General features: G+C 44.0%; 1 protein-coding gene across 1 annotated transcript in view; it reads right to left on the bottom strand.

The window, feature by feature from the left end:
* The window catches only part of LOC136878791 (aldo-keto reductase family 1 member B1), a 132,784-nt gene that overhangs the window by 12,058 nt on the left and 96,362 nt on the right, over nt 1-24,364 (bottom strand). The window contains exons 4-5 of the mRNA XM_067152264.2: nt 10,192-10,386; nt 4,645-4,851 (exon numbers count right to left, since the gene is read on the bottom strand). Coding sequence (XP_067008365.2) covers nt 4,645-4,851; nt 10,192-10,386 — 402 coding nt within the window. The remainder of the gene's footprint in view (nt 1-4,644; nt 4,852-10,191; nt 10,387-24,364) is intronic.

The following is a 24,364-nucleotide window of genomic DNA, read 5'->3' as shown; positions in this document are numbered from 1 at the left end:
GCCCGGGATGATGTCGTGAGCGACGACATAAGTATCCAAGCCACACCTACCACTGTTCACACACTCACTCAAACCACTACTGCCATCGGTCATGCCGAAACCCAGACCTCTCCTAAGTCAAAGCACAAGTTCATTCAGACCACTCGTCCTCGCCCTAAAATTTCAAAATCCACCCAATCCCTACAATGAAATAATCACCTAACTACCCAAACCGACATCACACTCCCTCCCGACTCTGACACTTCTCTCACCTCTCCCTTCCCCACTGCACCTCAGACCACACAACAGGCAACACAAACAAATGTCACACTACCACCCAACTCAGACTCCACCCTCTCCCCCCTCAAACAGTTCCTGAGCCCGGGAGCGAGACCCCATCAATTTTGCAACCGAGCAAGGATACTCAGTCCTAACAGACTAGGAGCAGACGTAACAAACAAGCACCAACACGACACACCCCCAACACAGAAACTCGAACCCGTCTACCCCCCCCCCCCCGACCCGCACTCATAACACAGTGTTTTAATTGTCTAAAGGTGAACCATTCTGCAGCCTCCTGCTCAGATGCTACCCGCTGCAACAGATGTGGCGGTCCTCACCGTCACATTGACTGTACGGTACCAAGGGACCAAGCGAGGTGCGCGAACTGCGAAGGTAGTCACGCCGCCTCCTTTCCTGGTTATCCTTTTCTAAAAAGGGCAATTAGAGCACACTACAGACGCTCACAACACCAACACAGTCACTCACCTCCCCCCACCGCCACCATGTCCAAACACCCTCGAACCCTGGACCATCTACCTACGAGCACTCCGCCCAGCCAAGCCAAGACAATCCCTCTCTTCTGAACCTTCTCCTCATCAAACTACTCACGACCCTTAACCTGTCCTCCATGCCCACCAGACAGCAATTAATCAGCTAACACCCACCACGCACCCCAGCAACTACCCGCCCTGAATTACTCCTTCCCTAGCCAACTGCATCAAGATTACTCCTCAAAGTACTCCTCACCTCATCCGAAGCACTAAACATTAGCGTAAAAAAGTTCAGCAACATCGGCAGTGGTCACCATTTGGATGGGTGACCCCAAGCCTGAAATTGCTTCACCGTCTACGCTTCACGACATCCTCGGACCTATCCACCAGTGTTCCGGGGACTTCTTCGAGAAGCCGCCCCCAAGGGCGCAGTTCACATTCTGACCAGTTACGAATGAAGAGAAACACCGGCCGCCTAAACAAAAAGTCAAGTACTGGAAAGAAGATCAAAATCGTCATGTATTAGCACCCAAAGCCTTATACAGGCTGATAGGCTAAACACTCACCGTACAGGCCCCGCCTGTACCAATGAGACGGTCCTGCTACTGGCGTGCTATTAATCTCCGCTAGATGGTATTGCAGTTGCAGTTTTTTAATACTAGCGGGTCAACGACGGGTAAACAATAGAGTGAAGCCGAACTCCATCGACGAACTTTAGGAGGTTGTTCAGGGCTACCTTTTGAGTAGGGACCGGTGGTACAGAGTAAGTACATTTCGTTTGGTTTGTTGCCTCAGTTAGATTTTTACCTGTATTGCACTGAAAATGATAAATGCTAGTTCTTGGCAAATGCCGGGATGTCAGAATTTTCTGCCGCAGAAATTCCTTAACGTGCCAAAAGGCAACGATGCCGCGATCATGTTGGCGGACATTTTGAACAATACCTGTAAGTAAACAGCTCTGCATTTGTTACGTACTGTACAGATTGAACACACTGTGACAAAAGTGTACGTGTTTCGTCAGAGGGTTGTTGCGTTACTCTGCTTTGTGTTGTACGTTTTGGTTATTGCATATTACAGGCTTAGCAATACTCTGTGTTTCGTGTTGTACGTGTTGGTTACTGCATATTACAGGCTTAGCAATACTCTGTGTTTCGTGTTGTACGTGTTGGTTACTGCATATTACAGGCTTAGCAATACTCTGTGTTTCGTGTTGTGCGTTTTGGTTATTGCATATTACAGGCTTAGCAATACTCTGTGTTTCGTGTTGTAAGTTTCGGTTATTGCATATTACAGGCTTTGCAATACTCTGTGTTTCGTGTTCTGCGTTTTGGTTACTGCATATTACAGGCTTTGCAATACTCTGTGTTTCGTGTTGTACGTGTTGGTTACTGCATATTACAGGCTTTGCAATACTCTGTGTTTCGTGTTGTAAGTTTTGGTTATTGCATATTACAGGCTTAGCAATACTCTGTGTTTCGTGTTGTAAGTTTCGGTTATTGCATATTACAGGCTTTGCAATACTCTGTGTTTCGTGTTGTAAGTTTTGGTTATTGCATATTACAGGCTTTGCAATACTCTGTGTTTCGTGTTGTAAGTTTCGGTTATTGCATATTACAGGCTTAGCAATACTCTGTGTTTCGTGTTGTAAGTTTTGGTTATTGCATATTACAGGCTTAGCAATACTCTGTGTTTCGTGTTGTAAGTTTCGGTTATTGCATATTACAGGCTTTGCAATACTCTGTGTTTCGTGTTGTAAGTTTTGGTTACTGCATATTTCAGGCTTAGCAATACTCTGTGTTTCGTGTTCTACGTTTTGGTTATTGCATATTACAGGCTTAGCAATACTCTGTGTTTCGTGTTGTACGTTTTGGTTATGGCATATTACAGGATTTTTCGCTGATATGAAGGTCTTCTTCTTATTCTTCTTAATCTTAGCATTTATCCCGCTTAATTGCAGGGTCTGCTGGTGTGCACTTCCACTTGATGCGGTCTTGTGCATCTTAAGGAGAGACTTTCGCCACATCATATCCTCCCGCAGGGTGTCGAGCTAGCGCTTCTTTGCTCGCCCTCGTGATCTGTGACCCTCAGGACTTAATGTTTAACGCCCTTCTCGCGACTGAAGAACCGTTTCTGGGTAGCACATGGCCATACCATCTTCTCTCATTTCCTCAGGGACTAGGGCCACACCAAATACCACCCGAACATCCTCATTTCTCAAGTTAGTCCAGTCTAGTAATTTCCATTGGCCAGCGAAGCATCTTCATCTCCATGACATGCTAATGTTGTTCGTGTCTCCTTGGAACTGGCCAACATTTGGTATTAGAGACGGCTGAAAAATAACGTAGCAGTTACTTTGTCACAGTCACATGCCCGTCACTGTTACAAATGTAACGAAGACAAAAAATAATAGGTTACCACCCCCTGTGGGTGGGGGCAGTAGAATAACACCCACGGTATCCCCTGCCTGTCGTAAGAGGCGACTAAAAGGGGCCCAAGGGGCTCTGAACTTTGGAGCGTGGGTTGGCGACCACGGGGCCCTCAGCTGAGTCCTGGCATTGCTTCCACTTACTTGTGCCAGGCTCCTCACTTTCACCTATCCTATCCGACCTCCCTTGGTCAACTCTTGTTCTTTTCCGACCCCGACGCTATTAGGTTTGCGAGGGCTAGGGAGTCTTTCATTGTCACGCCCTTCGTGGCCCTTGTCTTTCTTTGACCGATATCTTCATTTTTCGAAGTGTCGGATCCCTTCCATTTTTTCTCTCTGATTAGTGTTATATAGAGGATGGTTGCCTAGTTGTACTTCCTCTTAAAACAATAATCACCACCACCACCTAATAGGTTACCGAGTGACGACAACAAAATAACGTACTAGTGAAAACAGTGACTGGGAAGTGGGAACTGTCACTAGTAGCAGCTTACAGACACAGAATGTGGCCTTCAGAGTTCAGAGAGTACGCATGTCTTCAAAGTAAGAGCGCTTTCGTCGGAGATTGCTTTAAGTCAAATACACTGTAGTGTATAATATACTCTATCTGGTAGCGTAACTAAAGTGTAAACTGTTATGACATATTCGACTGCTCAGGGGTAATCGTTGACTCAGACATCGCGCAGGGCTACCTACATTACAATTTTTCTTGTACCATAAATAAATTAGTATGCTAACTTTCCGTATTGATTTTATAGATAACATAACATTACTTCATTTTAATCGATTCTCTTGTACCGGTTTGTGTCGAGGTTTGGCAGACGGATCATCAGGTTTTCTTGTCTTCTATCCTTGATCTGGGCATTGTCAAACTCATTCCTATAGATTTCAGAAAAGACGCTATGTTGTCTGCTCATTTCATCCGTTGTCTGCCTCTCTTTAACTTTATAGCAAATAGGAATGCGTGTTTTGCTGCACCGACTTTCAACAGTGCAGTGATGCGTGCGGGCATGTGCGAGTGGATGAACAGGACTTCGCAACACAGCTGTAAGGAGACAAGCTTGAAGCCGTGACCAGCCTGTGACCAATAAAAAGGCACGTACGTTATGTTTAACTGTTACTTTTCACAGTTACTTTATTGTAGAAGTGACAGATTTAGCAGTTACATAAAAATAACCGTTTGTCACACCTCTACTCGGTATTTTGATGACTGGATAACAAACTGAATAAATCGTAATTAGATTACTACTCTGTAACGAGCTACCGGAGACCACAAGTCTCTTATACCAATATAGTCAGTAGGTATCTCTGAAGAACCTCCGAAAGCTTGTCGGTGGAGTTCGATTTTATCCTGTAGATAGTATTCTATAAAGATAAAGTGAAAAGTGCAAATTTATGATCCTTACAATTTTTATTGTTTAATATTTTTTCATTTAGAATGTGACACTTCAGCCTGTCGCTACTCACTAAGTATCTGAGCACCACTTGCGCCACCGTGCGGTTGTACTTGTTGGCGAGTTGTTTCAGGCGGTGATCTTGTAACACACTTGGAGCTCCAGGGACTGGTGGGTCAGCATTAGGCGCTCCTAGAGGACTGTACGCCGTTATCACAATTCCTTTGGAGGTACAGAACTTGAGGAGCTTCTTCTGGGTGAGATAGGGGTGACACTCCACCTACAAGGTAAAATAAGCAAGTATTATTTACTGAAAGACAGGAAGTGATTCAATTATGCTGAAATCTTGCAAACACTTTGGATTATGTTAAACAATGATGCTTTCTCGGCCCGTACTTGTAGACATGTAGTCTTGTACTTGTACTTGTACTTGTAGACGTGTAGTCTATACCGGGTTTATACCGTGTCAAGAAAACAAGGTGAAATTCTTTATTTTTTGTTGGTGGTTACGTAAATGAATTGGATCCGCGAAATGTCACTGTAATGGAAGATAATCATCATCATCATCTGTTTACCCTCCAGGTTCGGTTTTTCCCTCGGACTCAGCGAGGGATACCACCTCTACCGTTCCCAAGGGCGGTATCCTGGAGCTTCAGACTCTTGGTCGGGGGATACAACTGGGGAGTATGACCAGTACCTAGCCCAGGCGGCCTCACCTGCTATGCTGAACAGGGGCCTTGTGGAGGGATGGGAAGATTGGAAGGGATAGACAAGGAAGAGGGAAGGAAGCGGCCGTGGCCTTAAGTTAGGTACCATCCCGGCATTCGCCTGGAGGAGAAGTGGGAAACCACGGAAAACCACTTCGAGGATGGCTGAGGTGGGAATCGAACCCACCTCTACTCAGTTGACCTCCCGAGGCTGAGTGGACCCCGTTCCCGCCCTCGTACCACTTTTCAAATTTTCGTGGCAGAGCCGGGAATCGAGCCCGGACCTCCGGGGGTGGCAGCTAATCACGCTAACCACTACACCACAGAGGTGGACATGGAAGATAATAATTGTTTTTACTCAAATAAAGTGTCAGTGCGGTAAATTAAGAAATAGTACGAAATATTTATTTATTTATTTATTTATTTATTTATTTATTTATTTATTTATTTATTTATTTTTTGCTAGGGGCTTTACGTCGCGCCGACACACATAGGTCTTATGGCGACGATGGGATAGGATAGGCCTAGGAGTTGGAAGGAAGCGGCCGTGGCCTTAATTAAGGTACAGCCCCAGCATTTGCCTGGTGTGAAAATGGGAAACCACGGAAAACCATTTTCAGGGCTGCCGATAGTGGGATTCGAACCTACTATCTCCCGGATGCAAGCTCACAGCCGCGCGCCTCTATGCGCACGGCCAACTCGCCCGGTTGAAATATTTTACTTGTAGAGAATAATATGGATACATACTTTACTAGCTTCCAAGTATTTTTTCTGCTACATCGCAGTGCGTCCGTATGTGTTTTGTTTATCTGACACTTTCGTGTATAATGTCATTGTCTGGCTCTATGGCTAAATGGTTAGCGTGCTGGCCTTTGGTTCAAGGGTCCCCGGGTGCGATTCCCGGCCGGGTCGGGAATGCCGGGTCGGGAATTTTAACCTTTATTGGTTATTTCCATTGGCCCGGGGACTGGGTGTTTGTGTCGTCCTTAAAACAGAAAATACAAGAAAAACAAAGAGAGAATTAGAAAATAAGGAAAAAAATGTCTTTGCTCACTGAAGTTGTTTGAATTAATTAGATGACGCTTTCTTAATGTTGCTCATTCGCTTTGTGCTCTAGCTCATTCATTAAGTGATATATTTACTGGTCCCGGGATCATGCTATTTTTCCTTCTACAAAAAAGTAATATATTTATTGGTCCAGGGATCATGCCATTTTGCTGTTTGAACTGCCCGCACTAGTCATATGGACAAAGATAATGAGAATTCACAGACATAGCACTCCCATTCGTCGGTGCAAGCCCTGGACCTCAACAAAGAAACAAAAGACGACACGAGCAGCGGAATATAAGATAAGGGAGTCCTGTCTACAGCCCGTAAGTACGTATACATATTTCTCTAGTAACGACGGTATTTCTTAATTTACCGCAGATTTTACACTTTATTTGAATAAAAGCAATTATTATCTTCCATTTGGGACAAATATTATAGTGACATTTCGTGGATCGGATGCGTTCACATAACCTTCGCAGATAAATTTTGCTCCACGTCTTCAGAAGAAAATCACGACTGTGAAGACTTCTTCACCGCCGGTGACGAATGAGGGTACCACTACAGCTCTAACGGTACACCATTCTTAAACTCAAACACTCATTATTGCAGAAGTCTTCGTCGTGAACAGTCGAGATTTTCTTCTGAAGACGCGGAGCGAAGTTATCTGCGAAACGTGAAGAGTGTCACCTTGTTTTCTTGACACGGTATAAGCCCAAAAGCCCATATCATGTCTACTTTGGATTATGCTGTTATTTGGTTGTAATCACAGTTTGCGTTTCAAATCTAAAACTCTACTGATATTACAAAGAGAGAAAGTTTGCGAGTTTGTTTGCACACGGCGTGTCCCGCAAGAGTTGCCGACCTTCCTACATGCCGCGTGGCCGTAAACGAGAGCGCGGTCGCTGTCAAAACTGTTCCCGTACGCCCGTAGAAACAGATCAACTTCAATGAATGGATAATTACATTGAAAAACAGATAGAAAAAGTAATAAAACAAGTTCATAGCGTACTGGGCTTCAGCTAAGAGGGCTCTGGATTTGATTCTCGGCAAGGTTGGGGATTTTAACAGCATTTCTTTGGCTCAGAGACTGGTTGTTTGGTGCCGTCTTGTTACCCATCTCTTCTACTACAGAGGCACGCAATATTGAATACATTCTTCCACATAGGATTGGCGTTTGGAGGACCCAAGGAAGACAGAGACCACGAACGGTGTGAAAATGAAAGACTCCCTAGGGCTCGGAAGCTGTAGGTACCGTCGGCGTCGGGAAAGAACAACAGTGGACCAAGAGAGGTTGGATAGGACAGATCAATCAATCAATCAATCAATCAATCAATCAATCAATCAATCAATCAATCAATCAATCAATCAATCAATACTGATCTGCATTTAGGGCAGTCGCCCAGGTGGCAGATTCCCTATCTGTTGTTTTCCTAGCCTTTTCCGAAATGATTTCAAAGAAATTGGAAATTTATTGAACATCTCCCTTGGTAAGTTATTCCAATCCCTAACTCCCCTTCCTATAAATGAATATTTGCCCCAGTTTGTCCTCTTGAATTCCAACTTTATCTTCATATTGTGATCTTTCCTACTTTTATAAACGCCATTCAAACCTATTCGTCTACTAATGTCATTCCACGCCATCTCTCCGCTGACAGCTCGGAACATACCACTTAGTCGAGCAGCTCTTCTTCTTTCTCTCAGTTCTTCCCAACCCAAACATTGCAACATTTTTGTAACGCTACTCTTTTGTCGGAAATCACCCAGAACAAATCGAGGTGCTTTTCTTTGGATTTTTTTCCAGTTCTTGAATCAGGTAATCCTGGTGAGGGTCCCATACACTGGAACCATACTCTAGTTGGGGTCTTACCAGAGACTTATATGCACTCTCCTTTACATCCTTACTACAACCCCTAAACACCCTCATAACCATGTGCAGAGATCGGTACCCTTTATTTACAATCCCATTTATGTGATTACCCCAGTGAAGATCTTTCCTTATATTAACACCTAGATACTTACAATGATCCTCAAAGGGAACTTTCACCCCATCAACGCAGTAATTAAAACTGAGAGGACTTTTCCTATTTAGTGTTGAACTGTAGAAGTATTGTAAAGAAAGGAATAGAATTAAGTAATTTAATAGATATATATTTACCAGATATTGTAATAGGAGTTGAATCATGGCTGAGAAATGATATAATGGATGCAGAAATTTTCTCACGGCACTGAAGTGTGTATCGTAGAGATAGGATAGGAAAGGTGGGAGGGGGAGTTTTCATTCTGGTGAAAGAAGAATTTGTAAGCTACGAAAAAGTTAAAGATGAGACACATAAAATTCTAGATGAAAGTGAGGAACCTGGCACAAATAAGTGGAAGCAATGCCAGTACTCATTAAGCGGCTTGTGATCGCCAACCCACGCTCCCCAAATTAGAAGGCCCGTATCGACACCGGATTTCACTTTCTTCCTACCCTGTTATAATCATCTCACACCCAGATGCGCAGGCGTCAACTTGAAAGACCTGTGGGTGGGGGTGGTAGAATACATCCGCGGTATGCTCTGCCTGTCGTAAGAGGCGACTAAAAGGGGCCCTAGGGGCTCTAGAATTGAGAGCGTGAGTTGTCGACCACGAAGCCATTAGCTGAGCCCTGGCATTGCTTCCACTTACAGGTGCCAAGCTCCTCACTTTCATCTATCCTATCCGACCTCCCTTACTCAATTCTTGTTCTTTTCCCACCCCCACGGTATTAGAGCATTCGACGCCTAGGGAGTCTCTCATTTTCACGCCCTTCGTGGCCCTTGTTTTTCTTTGGCCGATACCTTCATTTTTGAAAGTGTTGACCCCTTCCATACTTTTCGCTCTGATTAGTGTTAATAGAGGATGGTTGCCCAGGTGTACTTCCTTTTTAAACAATAATCATCACCACCACCACTCTTCGGAGACTTCGCGACATCATGACATCACATCACTAGTCTATGGTTATCTTGTGTAACGCAGGCTTTCCAATGAAGAGGCGGTGGTATCTGAGATATACTCGTATGAGTGGGGCGTGAGTTGAAGGAATGTTTTCAGCACGAACATCCAATCCCTGAGTCAAGAGAATTTACCGTTCATGACTAAAGCCATGGGACCCGGCGAGGAATCGATCCCAGGACCCCAAGGCTGAAAGGCCACGATGCTTACCAACAGCCACGGAACCGGATCAATGAAAGTAACAAACTTGATATAACTCACGGCCAACCATGATCACTATTCCCCAGCAGTCATTGGAGAGTTTCAAGTGGTTACCGTGACAACCTCAAGCGCATTGCGTGATCCGCTGACTCTTAGCCTGATGACACATGGAGTGGTTTTTGCCAAGTCTGCCGCCGCCTGTGACTGATACACAGGGCGGTTTTTGTCGACTGTGACAAAACACACGAGCGAGCGCGACGTTACAGTAGATGAGGCAAGACAAACTACAATTTTTAGACCACAATACAGAAAAAATATGGCTGCCGTACCGCGCCAAAACTGACATAGCGAGAAGTAACCTAATAATGTATGAATGGATACCAATGATGCCGCGTTAATTCAGCTGAATGTATGTATTCAATCTATGGAGCTAGAGCGCGCACAAAGTCTTCAAAACGCTCGCTGCACCGCCAGCAAACGACAGGCCGAGTCGACAAATCTGTCTGCGAGCAGCGCTTGTGTCTGTTTCATCCCATCTGATACAATAGAAACAGACTCGGCAAAAACCGCTCCGTGTGTCATCAGCCTTATATTTAAAAAATTCAGCCCGGTATGAACTTGAAAATAAACTCTGTTTCCTTCCTTTTCCCTGCAGATTATAGTTGTAATACAGTAAAGTAACACAGTACCTGGTTTGTTGCAGGTTTGATGGTGCACGAGTCGAGCACACGTTTTAGCTGCTGGGTATTGAAGTTGGATACACCAATAGAGCGCGCCAGACCTAGGGAGACGCACTCCTCCATAGCTTTCCATGTGCTGACAAAGTCCACGTAGGTGGTCTGCAGCTTGCCAGAAGCGTCCTTTGGCCACAAGTCATCACCTTCCTGCAACAACACATGTTCTCAATTATGAAGTAAATGGTAATGCTGTACAATAAAAAACAAACTAACGGAAGAAATATTAATTAATCAAGGTGTACGTCAGGGATACAGCCTCTCTCCAACACTATTCAATATATCTTCTTATAAATAAAGTTGTTCGTGTCTGTTTGTCTGTTTGTTTGTTCCACCATCACGTCGAAACGGCTGGATAGATCTCAACCAAACTTCATATTTAGAGTATACTCACCCCGGGGAAGGTTTCGATATGCATATCATTTTAAAATCTTTGAAAAGATGAGGGCTTTATAGGAAAACCGTTTTTCTCTTATACTATTATAGACAAAATATCGAATTTGTCGTATATGGACGAGACAAAGCTCAATTTAATCCTCTTGACGCAAAGAACAAAACTCGGTAAGCCCTACGGGCCCGAAAACCATGTTTTAAGGCCCTAAAACCAACCGTTACGGAGATATTGGCACCACAATACCCCTGCTCTAGGAATCGGATAAAGAAATGAACTGCCGTAACCATGGCAACGTCAGCTCCAGGATTCTAGAGCAGTGAGATTATGTATGTACGTTTGGGCATAGCTGCCAACCAAGATTGGTACAAATAAGACTTAATATCTGGAAAAAAAAATGTACTGTTGTGTAAGGCACTCATAGGACTCCTTTGGGCGGGGATGGAAAGGGGGTGAAGTACGAGTATACAAATCTTACTATATATAGAAATGTGTGTAAATGACACATCTCCTCCTAAACCACTGGAGCAATTTCAACCAAACTATCGGGAGACGAGTACTGTGGGGGTAAACCATCCCTAGCGCAGATGATCAATTCATCCTGCAGGATGATGAAGATAAACTCCAGAAATCAATACATCAGTTAAACACCATTTGTAAAAGTTATAATCTTCGGCTATCCAGAACGAAAACCAAAGTTATGCCATCATCATCATCATCTGTTTACCCTCCAGGTTCGGTTTTTCCCTCGGACTTAGCGAGGGATCCCACCTCTACCGCCTCAAGGGCAGTGTCCTGGAGCTTCAGACTCTTGGTCTGTATAGAACAATTCATTAGAGGCTAAACTGGTGATGTAGATAAAGATCCATTCATTGTTGCTATAATAGTTATAATTCACCTCTTATTAATTCACCAAACAGGATCAAATAACCCCTTAGGTTTAAATAGAAAATGGATCAACCTTTTTTGTAGCAACAGGATTTCATGGGCTCCATGTAGATAACCGAACTGTACTTCCTATAAATACGCCTGTTCGAGTTGTTGGGGAAAGAATGTTAGGTTTACTCCAACAAATATAGTTGTAAATTATCACTTAGCGTGATTAGCTGCCACCCCCGAAGGTCCGGGTTCGATTCCCGGCTCTGCCACGAAATTTGAAAAGTGGTACGAAGGCTGGAACGGGGTCCACTCAGCATCGGGAGGTCAACTGAGTAGAGGTGGGTTCGATTCCCACCTCAGCCATCCTGGAAGTGGTTTTCCGTGGTTTCCCACTTCTCCTCCAGGCGAATGCCGGGATGGTACCTAACTTAAGGCCACGGCCGCTTCCTTCCTTCTTCCTTGCCTATCCCATCCGATCTTCCCAACCCTCCACAAGGCCCCTGTTCAGCATAGCAGGTGAGGCCGCCTGGGCGAGGTACTGGTCATTCTCCCCAGTTGTATTCCACGACCAAGAGTCTGAAGCTCCAGGACACTGCCCTTGAGGCGGTAGAGGTGGGATCCCTCGCTGAATCCGAGGGAAAAACCGAACCTGGAGGGTAAACAGATGATGATGATGATGACGATGATGATGATGTATGCAAAAGGCATATAGGACGTCATTTTTTTAATGAGAGCACAACTGTGAACTTTCCTGGCGTGTTCAAACAGAAATTCTTCTTTTTTCTCCTTTATTGGCTATCTCCCTCCTTGGGGAATGTGCCATAAACGTGAATAGTCGTTTCGCTATAAGATTCGTTTTCACCTGACAAGTGAAGGTTGCTCCTGGCGGCTGTACACAAACAATAGATTCTTGGCGCAGGTAGAAAAGGGTCTGACAATTAAATCCCAATTTTTTACCTTTTCTATGCCTTTAGCGTATAAATAAATCATCATCATCATCATCTGTTTACCCTCCAGGTTCGGCTTTTCCCTCAGACTCAGCGAGGGATCTACCGCCGCAAGGGCAGTGTCCTGGAGCTTCAGACTCTTGGTCGGGGGATACAACTGGGGAGAATGACCAGTACCTCGCCCAGGCGGCCTCACCTGCTATGCTGAACAGGGGCCTTGTGGAGGGATGGGAAGATTTAAAGGGATAGACAAGGAAGAGGGAAGGAAGCGGCCGTGGCCTTAAGTTAGGTACCATCCCGGCATTCGCCTGGAGGAGAAGTGGGAAACCATGGAAAACCACTTCGAGGATGGCTGAGGTGGGAATCGAACCCACCTCTACTCAGTTGACCTCCCGAGGCTGAGTGGACCCCGTTCCAGCCCTCGTACCACTTTTCAAATTTTCGTGGCAGAGCCGGGAATCGAACCCGGACCTCTGGGGGTGGCAGCTAATCACGCTAACCACTACACCACAGAGGCGGACATATAAATAAATAAAATGCATTATTATTCACCTCTTTGCTTCATTGGAAAATGAATAATATAAAAGTTGACAAAAGAAACAGTCTCCACACAGGGAGTTGAACCCACGACCATCGAATTACTAGTCCGAGCTCTTACCGCTACGCTAACAACTGCCCGGCGTGCGCGCTAACGTAAGTGGCTGATATGGTGTGCGAGAGCCGCGTCAAATTGTTATTTTTATTTTATATACGCTTGGCCATCTGGAGTTCCCCACTTCGGGTATTTTCATTTCTAGCATGTTATATAAATTTGAGCGAAATCGGGGGTGACAAGTAGGGAATGCCCCCTTGTTAGACTAATATTTTACGATGCTTATCTAACTGGATTAGGTTAAGTTTGTTATTGTTCGTTCGTAATCTGTTTACCCTCCAGGGTCGGTTTTTCCCTCGGACTCAGCGAGGGATCCCACCTCTACCGCCTCAAGGGCAGTGTCCTGGAGATGCAGACTTTGGGTCAGGGATACAACTGGGGAGAATGACCAGTACCTCTCCCAGGCGGCCTCGCTGAACAGGGGCCTTGTGGAGGGATGGGAATTTGGATGGGACAGGCAAGGAAGAGGGAAGGAAGCGGCCGTGGCCTTAAGTTAGGTACCATCCCGGCATTTACCTGGAGGAGAAGTGGGAAACCACGGAAAACCACTTCTAGGATGGCCGAGGTGGGAATCGAATCCACCTCTACTCAGTGAAGTCGTCTCCTGCACCTTGCGCCCGTGCACTGCACGGCGCATGCACCCTGAGAGGCCCTGCTGTAGATGCTCGACGTGATGCTTGCGCTGTCCTTCCTCGAATATTCTGTTCGGAACGTGATCGCAATGACATGATAGACTAGTTTAAGAAATCGCTACGTCGTGTTCTGGGCTAAGGACAATTTCTCACAGGAATTGGAGAAGAATCCATCTCATGTAATGATCTGAGCCGGAATGACTGTGAACCACATTATGGACCATGTCTTTACGGGCCAGTCATACGACGAGATGCTCCGACAATGACTGTAACAGCTCACGGAAGCTTGAATAACAGATACTATGTCCGGTTCCATGGCTAAATGGTTAGCGTGCTGGTCTTTGGTCACATGGCTTCGATTCCCGGCATGGTTGGGAATTGTAAGCATAATTGGTTAATTCCTCTGTCACGGGGGCTGGGTGTATGTGCCGTCTTCAGCATCATTTTATCCTCATCACGACGCGCAGGTCGCCTACAGGGATCAATTCAAAAGACCTGAACCTGGCAAGCCGAACATGTCCTGGAACACTACCAACATTAAAAGCCATACGCCAGTTCAGCAGATACAGTACCATAATCCTGCAACAAAACGGAGTCCCTACGCATTTTGCTATCAGTGTTAGAAAATTTGAGGCGTATAGTTTCAAACACGACCAAGTCCATCTTTTTCACGTTCTGATATTTTGACTTCCATGGATTCCTCTTTACAAGATAAATACAACGGGAACAAAAGTGGGTTTCAAATCCGGCCAGATCACATTTAAAATTGCAGCCAAAAATGAGGTTTCATATCAAAGTCGGCCAAGTCCCTGTTAACCCGCACGGGCCAATAATCTTGCGCTATCCAGTCACGTGTTTTCTTCCGGTAATATGGCGGCCTGACGTTTGTTCGAGTCAGATGTGGTGGTTTTGTTTGCGTGCATTTTAATAAATATTTTATAAATTATAAATATATACGTAATTAATTGGTCGTTTTTAATAGTATTCATATTTGCTGTGCAATAAAATGGAGGAAATAAATAAACGACATTCCAGAAAGCGGCAACGTGATCCTTCCACCTGGAAGCGCACGAGGGAAAGACAGATGAGATTGATTTAAACAAGGCTCGGTGAAGTGTTTCGAAGGCGCGGTGGTATTGAATAGGTATAATATGAAGAATATACATTGAAGTAGCTACATGAATCCCCATATTTGCAAAATATACACTATTTAAATGTTAATTAGCCTCTACATTGGTTACAATGTTGGGTAATTTTTCACAAACATAATGTTTAAAATAATAATCTTTATAAAGATTTTCCACTAAATATTATATCATTTTTAATCATATTTGTTCTAAATAAAGTCAAGATGAACACAGTTGGAAAATAGGCCTAATCTAGATTTACTTTTTTTTACGTATTAGGCCAAATTTTCTAATCTAAGTTTCAAAGATGGCCAAGTCCACTTACGTAAGTTTCAAAATCGGCCAAGTCCCACAGTTAGTTTCAAACATGGTCAAGTCCAAATTTTAAATACATTTTTCAATTCATGTAATATACTCAGACTGTAAAAATGGTATGGTAATGAATCAGAGGCCTATGCTAAGCAACATAAAGATTAAAGTGTCTCAATATATATGAATTAATACCCTAAACAAGTTTTTTGCTTCTCCTGAAAAAAACAGCTCAACGGACTTGGCCATGTTTGAAACTATACGCCTCATTTGTTAATGAATGTTTCCAGACACATGGATTGGGTGCCGATCGCAGGCAGCACCAGTCCACCGAGGAGCCTTAGATTGTCCACTTCAGACAACGCTTTGTGGGGTTTCATTAAAGGAAAACGTCAGGCAATAGCGCTACTGAATATCGGAGGAACTATGGGTTGTTGTGAGAGAAGCGTCCGGATCTATCACGGAATACATATATATATATATATATATATATATATATATATATATATATATATATATTGCAAGTTGCTTTACGTCGCACCGACACAAATAGGTCTTATGGCGACGATGGGAGAGGAAAGGCCTAGGAATGGGAAGGAAGCGTCCGTGGCCTTAATTAAGGTACAGCCCCAGCATTTGCTTGTTGTGAAAATGGGAAACCACGGGAAACCATCTTCAGGGCTGCCGACAGTGGGGTTCGAACCCACTATCTCCCGAATACTGGATACTGGCAGCACTTAAGCGACTGCAGCTATCGGGCTCGGTAGGAATATTTTCTCTACAAAACCTCTCGTCCAACATGACGTCATTCAGTTGTGTTACATTGTCGGTGGTGCTCACACTGATATTTTTGACAGATGATGTTGAATATATTTTGTTACATAAATCAAAATGTTAATTTTTGCTGTACTTATAAAATAAAAAGGGGTAACGTGGCTTATGGTCCATCCTGTACATTGCCTTCACTTTCTCCCGACCGGGCGAGTTGGCCGTGCGCGTAGAGGCACGCGGCTGTGAGCTTGCATTCAGGAGATAGTGGGTTCGAATCCCACTGTCGGCAGCCCTGAAGATGGTTTTCCGTGGTTTCCCATTTTCACACCAGGCAAATGCTGAAGCTGTACCTTAATTAAAGCCACGGCCGCTTCCTTCCAACTCCTAGGCCTTTCCTATCCCATCGTCGCCATAAGACCTATCTGTGTCGGTGCGACTTAAGCCCCTAGAAAAAAAAATACTTTCTCCCGGTTGACTCTGGATGAAAATTGTGGGTTAGGAGGTTGGTTCCTACAATTGCAATTTTAAATATCCTGATCCCTTTTGTTATTATCCTTGAGAATTGGACGGCATCTTTCTGAACCTCGAATACGAAATATGTAATGATTTTAATGCTTTTGCTTTTGCTTTTTCTGTGGGCTGAATGTTCACGTGCCGACAGCAGATATTGTGCTGACAAAGGAACTAAATAATAATAATAATAATAATAATAATAATAATAATAATAATAATAATAATAATAATAATAATAATAATAATAATAATAATAATAATAATAATAATAATAATAATAATAATAACAATCGTATGGCTTCAACTACCGTGTGCAGACATTTCAATTTGACGCCATCTGGCTGTCTGCTCGTCAATTTCGACGTTCCGTTTTACTCTAGGCCCACTAGATGGCAGACCGAGTAAACCGAAACTCTCTTGGGCGTCTATGGCTGCGATTTAATGAATTTTGTCGGGTAAACACCAAATGTGTCACCAGAGATCTTTTACGTGCCGACATCGTACGACATGGAGTGTCGAATGGGCTTTTTCCGCCCTTCAAACATCCGACTACCTCTGCCGGGTTTGAATCCGCTATCTTGGGATCCGGAGGCCGACACTCTACCATTGATCCACAGAGGCAGCTTGACAAAGGAACTGTCAGGTCTGGACTCTGGACCCAGACCGAGTGCAATGAAACTTGGTAGGCTGATCAATTAATACATCAGAGATTCTACGGTCGGAAGCCCTGAAGATGGTTTTGCGCGATTTCCCATTTGACACCAGGCAAATGCTGGGACTGTACCTTAATTAGGGCAGAGCTGCTACCTTTCCAATCCCAGCCCTGTCCCATCTTTGCATCCCCGAAAACCTTCAATGGCGACGTTAAAACTCTAGCATAAAAAGACATCCGAAAGTCAGTGCACGCCTGTCGTAGCATTGATACAGGGATAAATCAGCGTATCCTGGGTTCAATGCTAACGGAGGGCATTTTGCATGTTTCGAGTAGGAAAGAGTTTTATGTGGTATGGCGGTACGTTCTGTCCTGTGTGTTTCTCATTATCAATGTACTATGTAGAGTAGTAGAAAAGCCGGACTGAGTGGCTCAGACGGTTGAAGCGCTCACCTTCTGATCCCAACTTGGCAGATTCGATCCTGACTCAGTCCGGTGGTATTTGAAGGTGCTCAAATACGTCAGCCTCGTGTCGGTATATTTACTGGCACGTAAAAGCACTCCTGCGAGACAGAATTCTGGCACCTCGGTGTCTCCGAAAACCGTTAAACCCTAAAACTGCCAAACGCCGCGCTTGCGACGCAATATAATATTACCAGAATGTAACGTCGCATGCGCGACGCATAGTACATGCATTCGCTTAATCACATATAACATAATTTATCTTTCACTTACGCTATTGTAGCAAGTAAGACATTGAAGAAAATGCTTCAAGTCTTTCATCACATATTCCTCACAAGCCGTAAAGACTTATGAGGCCTGGCAGGAAAAAAAAAAAAAAAAAAAAAAAAAAAACTCTCCGAGTGCTCGGCTGCTGATGGAACTGTGTGCCGCTCGATATTTTAAATTCGTTTTGTTTCTGTGTTTACCTTTGAGAGCTTAATATTTTTAGAAACAAGAAGAATTTTGCGTGTTTTGCATATAATAACTTTTTTAAATGAGTGTTTTTTTATAATTAATGGTGGAGTTGAAAATATGATAAACCTAAACTTATTTAGTTTCTCAAAATACTGATCGCCTAATAATTACCAGATAAGTAAGTAAATTATCTCATACTTATATGAGAATGTTAAATAAAGTTTTCTGGGTAATATGGTGCACAAAATGTCTAACTTCTCTATACCTAAGCGTGATTACATTTGTTTAAAAAATAATAAATGTGCAATGCATAGGTAAATGGCCTGGCATTTAGGGAAAACACTCGGCACTTCTAGGGTTAAAGTAGTTAGCGAAACGTAAAATATTACTATTATTATTATTGTTATTATTATTATTATTATTATTATTATTATTATTATTATTATTATTATTACATAATGAATTCTAATAAGGAAATAAAGTGTCTCCGGACCCACGATCATATAACATAGTTTCTTCTCCTGAATGTGGGAATATGTCCTGAAAGTCCATCCAAACCTTATAATTACACCCTGTATATAGATGACCAATATTTATTTATTTATTTATTTATTTATTTATTTATTTTTTTATTGAATTAGTATACCCTCCAAGGTTGGTTTCCACCCGGACTCAGCTAGAGATCCCACCTTTTTGCCACCTCAAGGGCAGTGTCCTAGAGCGTGAAGCATTTAGTCGGGATACAACTGGTATGGAGGACTAGTACCTCACCCAGGCGGCCTCACCTGCTATGCTGAACAGGGGCCCTGTGAGAGATGCGAAGATTGGAAGAGATGGGCAAGGAAGAGGGAAGGAAGCGGCTGTGGCCGTAAGTTAGGTACCATCCCGGCATTTGCTTGTAAAAGAAGTGGGAAACCACGGAAAACCACTTCGAGGGTGGCTGAGGAGGGAATCGAACACTCCTCCCCCCCCCCCCCGTCTACTCAGTTGACATCCCGAGGCTGAGTGGAACCCTTTCCAATCCTCGTGCCCCTTCTTCAGATTTCGTGGCAGAGCCGGGAACTGATAGCAGGTCCCCGGGGGTGGCAGCTAATCACACTAACCACTACATCACCGAGGTGGACACCATATTTCATACTAGATAATATTGTAATATTCCATTATAAACGATACAGTACTCCATAATATTTGTATATATTCCTATAATATAGGCTTACATGTTAGTAAGATAGATATTAGAGCGTAAAATTCCGTTCGCATTGTTAGTCTTATTTTTGGCACAACATATTTTATGTAACTTTAGGATGGAAATATCGGTATATTTCTAGTGCATATGCAAAGTCATTGTACGTCATCAGTTAACTGCTCCGAGCCGCAGTTATTTTTCAGTAATTGGATATACGTGGAACCCTAAAATTAAGCAAAATGCCTTTTATCAGGATGGATACATCGAAGTGTGGAATAGAGTTTCCGTAAGTTTGGGAATGTTGGAACCCGTTATGTTGTTGCCTTCTTTTGTCTACTTTAGCTCCGTTGCATATTTGAAAATCCAATGCTTTTTGTTGCCTTTTACTGAGTTATGGTTTTTTCTGCTAATTTTTAATATTAAAATTAACCACTGGAAATAAAATATAGTTTTTCGAATGTACTGTATTAATTATAAAAAGATCAATTTTACTTTAACGGATAAAAAATAAGATTTGTACAAACGATATTTTCGTATTACACAAATCTCTACTGAAAATCTCATTCCACTAGCCAACCGGTGGAGAGAGTTCCCAAGTCCCGTATCTTTTGATAGTACATATATCACACCCTCGCACCGTATTTAGAAGTGAGAGATATTATTGTCAGTACTCGATTTATTATTACTTCATTTGTATATCTATTCCTAATATTTTAATCTGGAAGGTCTCCATATGTGGTATGAGTAATTTGTTTTGTGCAACGGTTGGGAAAACATTGCTATTCATAACTTGGAAAATTTGGATGAGTCACGGTATGACCCAGAGTTTGATGAGTTGGACTTGTTGTAGTCGGAAATTTCCGATGACTCATGTGAAACACCCCAGAGTCCGTTGATGGTGTTATTGTCTTGGGGCCAGGAAGAGGTTCAGGGCGTGGTCTTGACAAGAGGATCTACTCATGATTACTGGCCAGGATCAATCTAAGAGTATCATGTGAGAGGAAGGGGAAGGCTGAGGTCTATGTAGGCAGGTGCTCAAACTTCAGCGGGAGACACGGCACGGAAATGAACTTCTAAACACACTGGACTGGACTGGACTTCAAACATTTGTGAAACGTGGCTGTTATTATGTTTGTGGAACGTGGTTGACCTACAAACTGTGGAGTGGTTAGGCAATGAGTATTGTATCACTTGTGGCGGCTAGGTGTTATATGTTGGTGAAAGCTGAGAGGTGCTATATCTCAGACTTTCCACAATTTACGTTTTAGAACGGAAAACGTATGTTGCTCAAGTTAATATATCTTTAAAACAAGTGTTAGAGTCAGTGAACACAATATTCTGAAGTACAGTATCTGTGTGATATAATAAGTGCCAATTATGAGAATCTACAAGTCGTGTTGACACACAGAGATAGTGAAGGGTACTTATGTATATATTTGTACATTGTTCAGCGGACTAACTGAAAATGGTGGCTTAGTCCTCGCTTTCGTTTACCTACTGTTTTCATTGGTGTTGTTGTAAATATGGAGTCTTCCAGCGATTTTTAGTGAGTGTATTGTATGTATATTTTGGTGTGTTGATAAGGTGCTCATACACCTATGTTATTCACAATATAGTTAGTTATTTTTAGAATCAGTGGAGTTATTGATGAACCTAGGTGCAGTTTCTACCTATTCAGCCGTTTTCAGAAGGTTAGGTAAGGCCTGAAGCAAGTGTACCAGTACGTAGCTTTTATGTTCAAACCCTAAATTCGAGGGATCCACTCTGATGAACTTTGGCGCCCATACTACGGACATTTCGATTAATTATTTTTATTAATTTAATTTATTTAAAATATTTTATTAAGTTTTTGAGTAATTTTATTTATTCAGATATTTTTATTATTGTTATAATATAAAGTTACAACCTGCTATGTAAGATCACTAAAATGTGATGCAGAAGTGTATTAAATATGCCCGCCTCTGGGATGTAGTGGTTAGTATGATTAGCTGCCAACACCCCGAGGCCCGCGTTCGATTCCCGGCTGAGCCACGAAATTTAAAAAATGGTTCGATGACTGGAACGGGGTCCACTCAGCCTCGGGAAGTTAACTGAGTATAGGGTGTTCGATTCTCATCTCAGCTATCCTTCCCACTTCTCCTCCGGGTAAATACCGGGATGGTACGTAACTTACGGCCACGGCCAATTCCTTCCCTCTTCCTTGCCTTTCCCTTCCAATCTTCCCATCCCCCTACAAGGCTCCTGTTCAGCATAGCAGATGAGGCCGCCTGGGCGAGATGCTGGTCCTCGTCCTCAGTTTCTTTTTCGTTTGCAATTACACTGACTGACAGAGCAAATGCAACACCAAGAAGGAGTTGTCCGAAAGGGATGAAAGTTGGGGAAAAAACAGAGACGGCACGGACGAATAATTGATGTTTATTTCAAACCGATATGCAGGTTACACAATGCGCACGGCATCGATTCAGTAGGATGTAGGACCACCGCGAGCGGCGATGCACGCAGAAACACGTCGAGGTACAGAGTCAATAAGAGTGCGGATGGTGTCCTGAGGGATGGTTCTCCATTCTCTGTCAACCATTTGCCACAGTTGGTCGTCCGTACGAGGCTGGGGCAGAGTTTGCAAACGGCGTCCAATGAGATCCCACACGTGTTCGATTGGTGAGAGATCCGGAGAGTACGCTGGCCACGGAAGCATCTGTACACCTCGTAATGCCTGTTGGGAGATGCGAGCAGTGTGCGGGCGGGCATTATCCTGCTGAAACAGAGCATTGGGCAGCCCCTGAAGGTACGGAAGTGCCACCGGCCGCAGCACATGCTGCACGTAGCGGTGGGCATTTAACGTGCCTTGAATACGCACTAGAGGTGACGTGGAATCATACGCAATAGCGCCCCAAACCATGATGCCTCGTCTAGCGGTAGGGCGCTCCACAGTTACTGCCGGATTTGACCTTTCTCCACGCCGACGCCACACTCGTCTGCGGTGACTATCACTGACAGAACAGAAGCGTGACTCATCGGAGAACACGACGTTCCGCCATTCCCTCATCCAAGTCGCTCTAGCCCGGCACCATGCCAGGCGTGCACGTCTATGCTGTGGAGTCAATGGTAGTCTTCTGAGCGGACGCCGGGAGTGCAGGCCTCCTTCAACCAATCGACGGGAAATTGTTCTGGTCGATATTGCAACAGCCAGGGTGTCTTGCACATGCTGAAGAATGGCGGTTGACGTGGCGTGCGGGGCTGCCACCGCTTGGCGGCGGATGCGCCGATCCTCGCGTGCTGACGTCACTCGGGCTGCGCCTGGACCCCTCGCACGTGCCACATGTCCCTGCGCCAACCATCTTCGCCACAGGCGCTGCACCGTGGACACATCCCTATGGGTATCGGCTGCGATTTGACGAAGCGACCAACCTGCCCTTCTCAGCCCGATCACCATACCCCTCGTAAAGTCGTCTGTCTGCTGGAAATGCCTCCGTTGACGGCGGCCTGGCATTCTTAGCTATACACGTGTCCTGTGGCACACGACAACACGTTCTACAATGACTGTCGGCTGAGAAATCACGGTACGAAGTGGGCCATTCGCCAACGCCGTGTCCCATTTATCGTTCGCTACGTGCGCAGCACAGCGGCGCATTTCACATCATGAGCATACCTCAGTGACGTCAGTCTACCCTGCAATTGGCATAAAGTTCTGACCACTCCTTCTTGGTGTTGCATTTGCTCTGTCAGTCAGTGTAGTTTTACGTTTCGCCGACACAGATAGATCTTATGGCGACGATGGGGTAAGATGTGGCTAGGAGTGGGAAGGAAGCGGCCGTGGTCTTAATTAAAGTACAGCATTTGCCTGTTATAAAAATGGGAAACTACGGAATCCATCTTCAGGGCTGCCTACAGTGGGGTTCGAATCTATTATCTCCCGAATGCAAGCTCACAGCTGCGCGCCCCTAACCGCACGGCCAACTCGCCCGGTCGTCCCCAGTTGTATCCCTGACCAAATGTATGGATTTCTCGCTGAGTTCGGGGGGAAGAATCTAACCTGAACGGCAAACTGCCCATTGGTGCCGATTTTAAATGCCTATTTCCATTATTTTACTGCCTGCTTCCTACATTTTAAGTGCTTATATGCCTGTCTATTTAGCAAAAGCAAATGCCTGAACCTCCAAGCTATAGTTAGGAGCGATATTAACACAGTGGCTTAACTTCTGGCTTCACACTCTAAAGGCTGAGGTTCGAATCTCGGTCAATCCGGCATTGATATTTTCATCTTAAAAATCAGGCAGCTTTCAGCCTTAAAGCCCCGGCCAAATCCAAAATGAGCATGGACGGCTGCAGCGACCCCAGAAGTAACTGGGCTAAGCTGAAGAAAGTTTTAACACTACCGTTATTTTACGGGGATTGGGGTGGAGGATATTATTATTATTATTATTATTATTATTATTATTATTATTATTATTATTTGATATTTGTTTTACGTCGCACCGACACAGATAAGTCTTATGGCGACGATGGGATGGGAAAGGCCTAGGAAGGGGAAGGAAGCGGACTTGGCCTTAATTAAGGTACAGCCCCAGCATTTGCCTGGTGTGAAAATGGGAAACCACGGAAAACCATCTTCAGGGCTGCCTTCAGTGGGGTTTGAACCCACTATCTCCCGGATGCAAGCTTACAGCTGCGCGCTCCTAACCGCACGGCCAACTCGCTCGGTGGGGATATTATTACCAATACACTTAGAATATGTTAACTCATCATTCACCCTAGTTTCAATGAAAATTGACCTGGTCCAGACCCAACACTTCCGTTGTGAGTTCCACAGTTCAGAGCTTAGCTTACCTCTAAAATAGAATAATAGAACTTCGTCGTGATCACCCAGTAGACACTGCCTCCGGTACTACGTACAGTGCTAGACAATCTGCCGGCATGCTACAACCAACTCCTTCCTCTGCTCATAAATCTTAGCGCGCCTCAAATTTCATCTTTGCACGAGCAATTCTATTATAACTAGGGCTCGGATGTTTAGGAAAAGTCATATTTTTTTCTTTGTCTCCATTTTCTTGCCTGATTGGATTTTGATGCAAATCAGGTGATTATAGTCACAATAAAATAATTTTTATTTGTCATATAAATGCATATTTTGGCTATTTTTGTCATAAGGTC

The sequence above is a fragment of the Anabrus simplex genome, chromosome 8 (assembly GCF_040414725.1).
Source record: "Anabrus simplex isolate iqAnaSimp1 chromosome 8, ASM4041472v1, whole genome shotgun sequence".
In the NCBI taxonomy this organism is placed as follows: Eukaryota; Metazoa; Arthropoda; class Insecta; order Orthoptera; family Tettigoniidae; genus Anabrus; species Anabrus simplex.
This window is presented reverse-complemented; position numbering and strand designations above follow the sequence as displayed.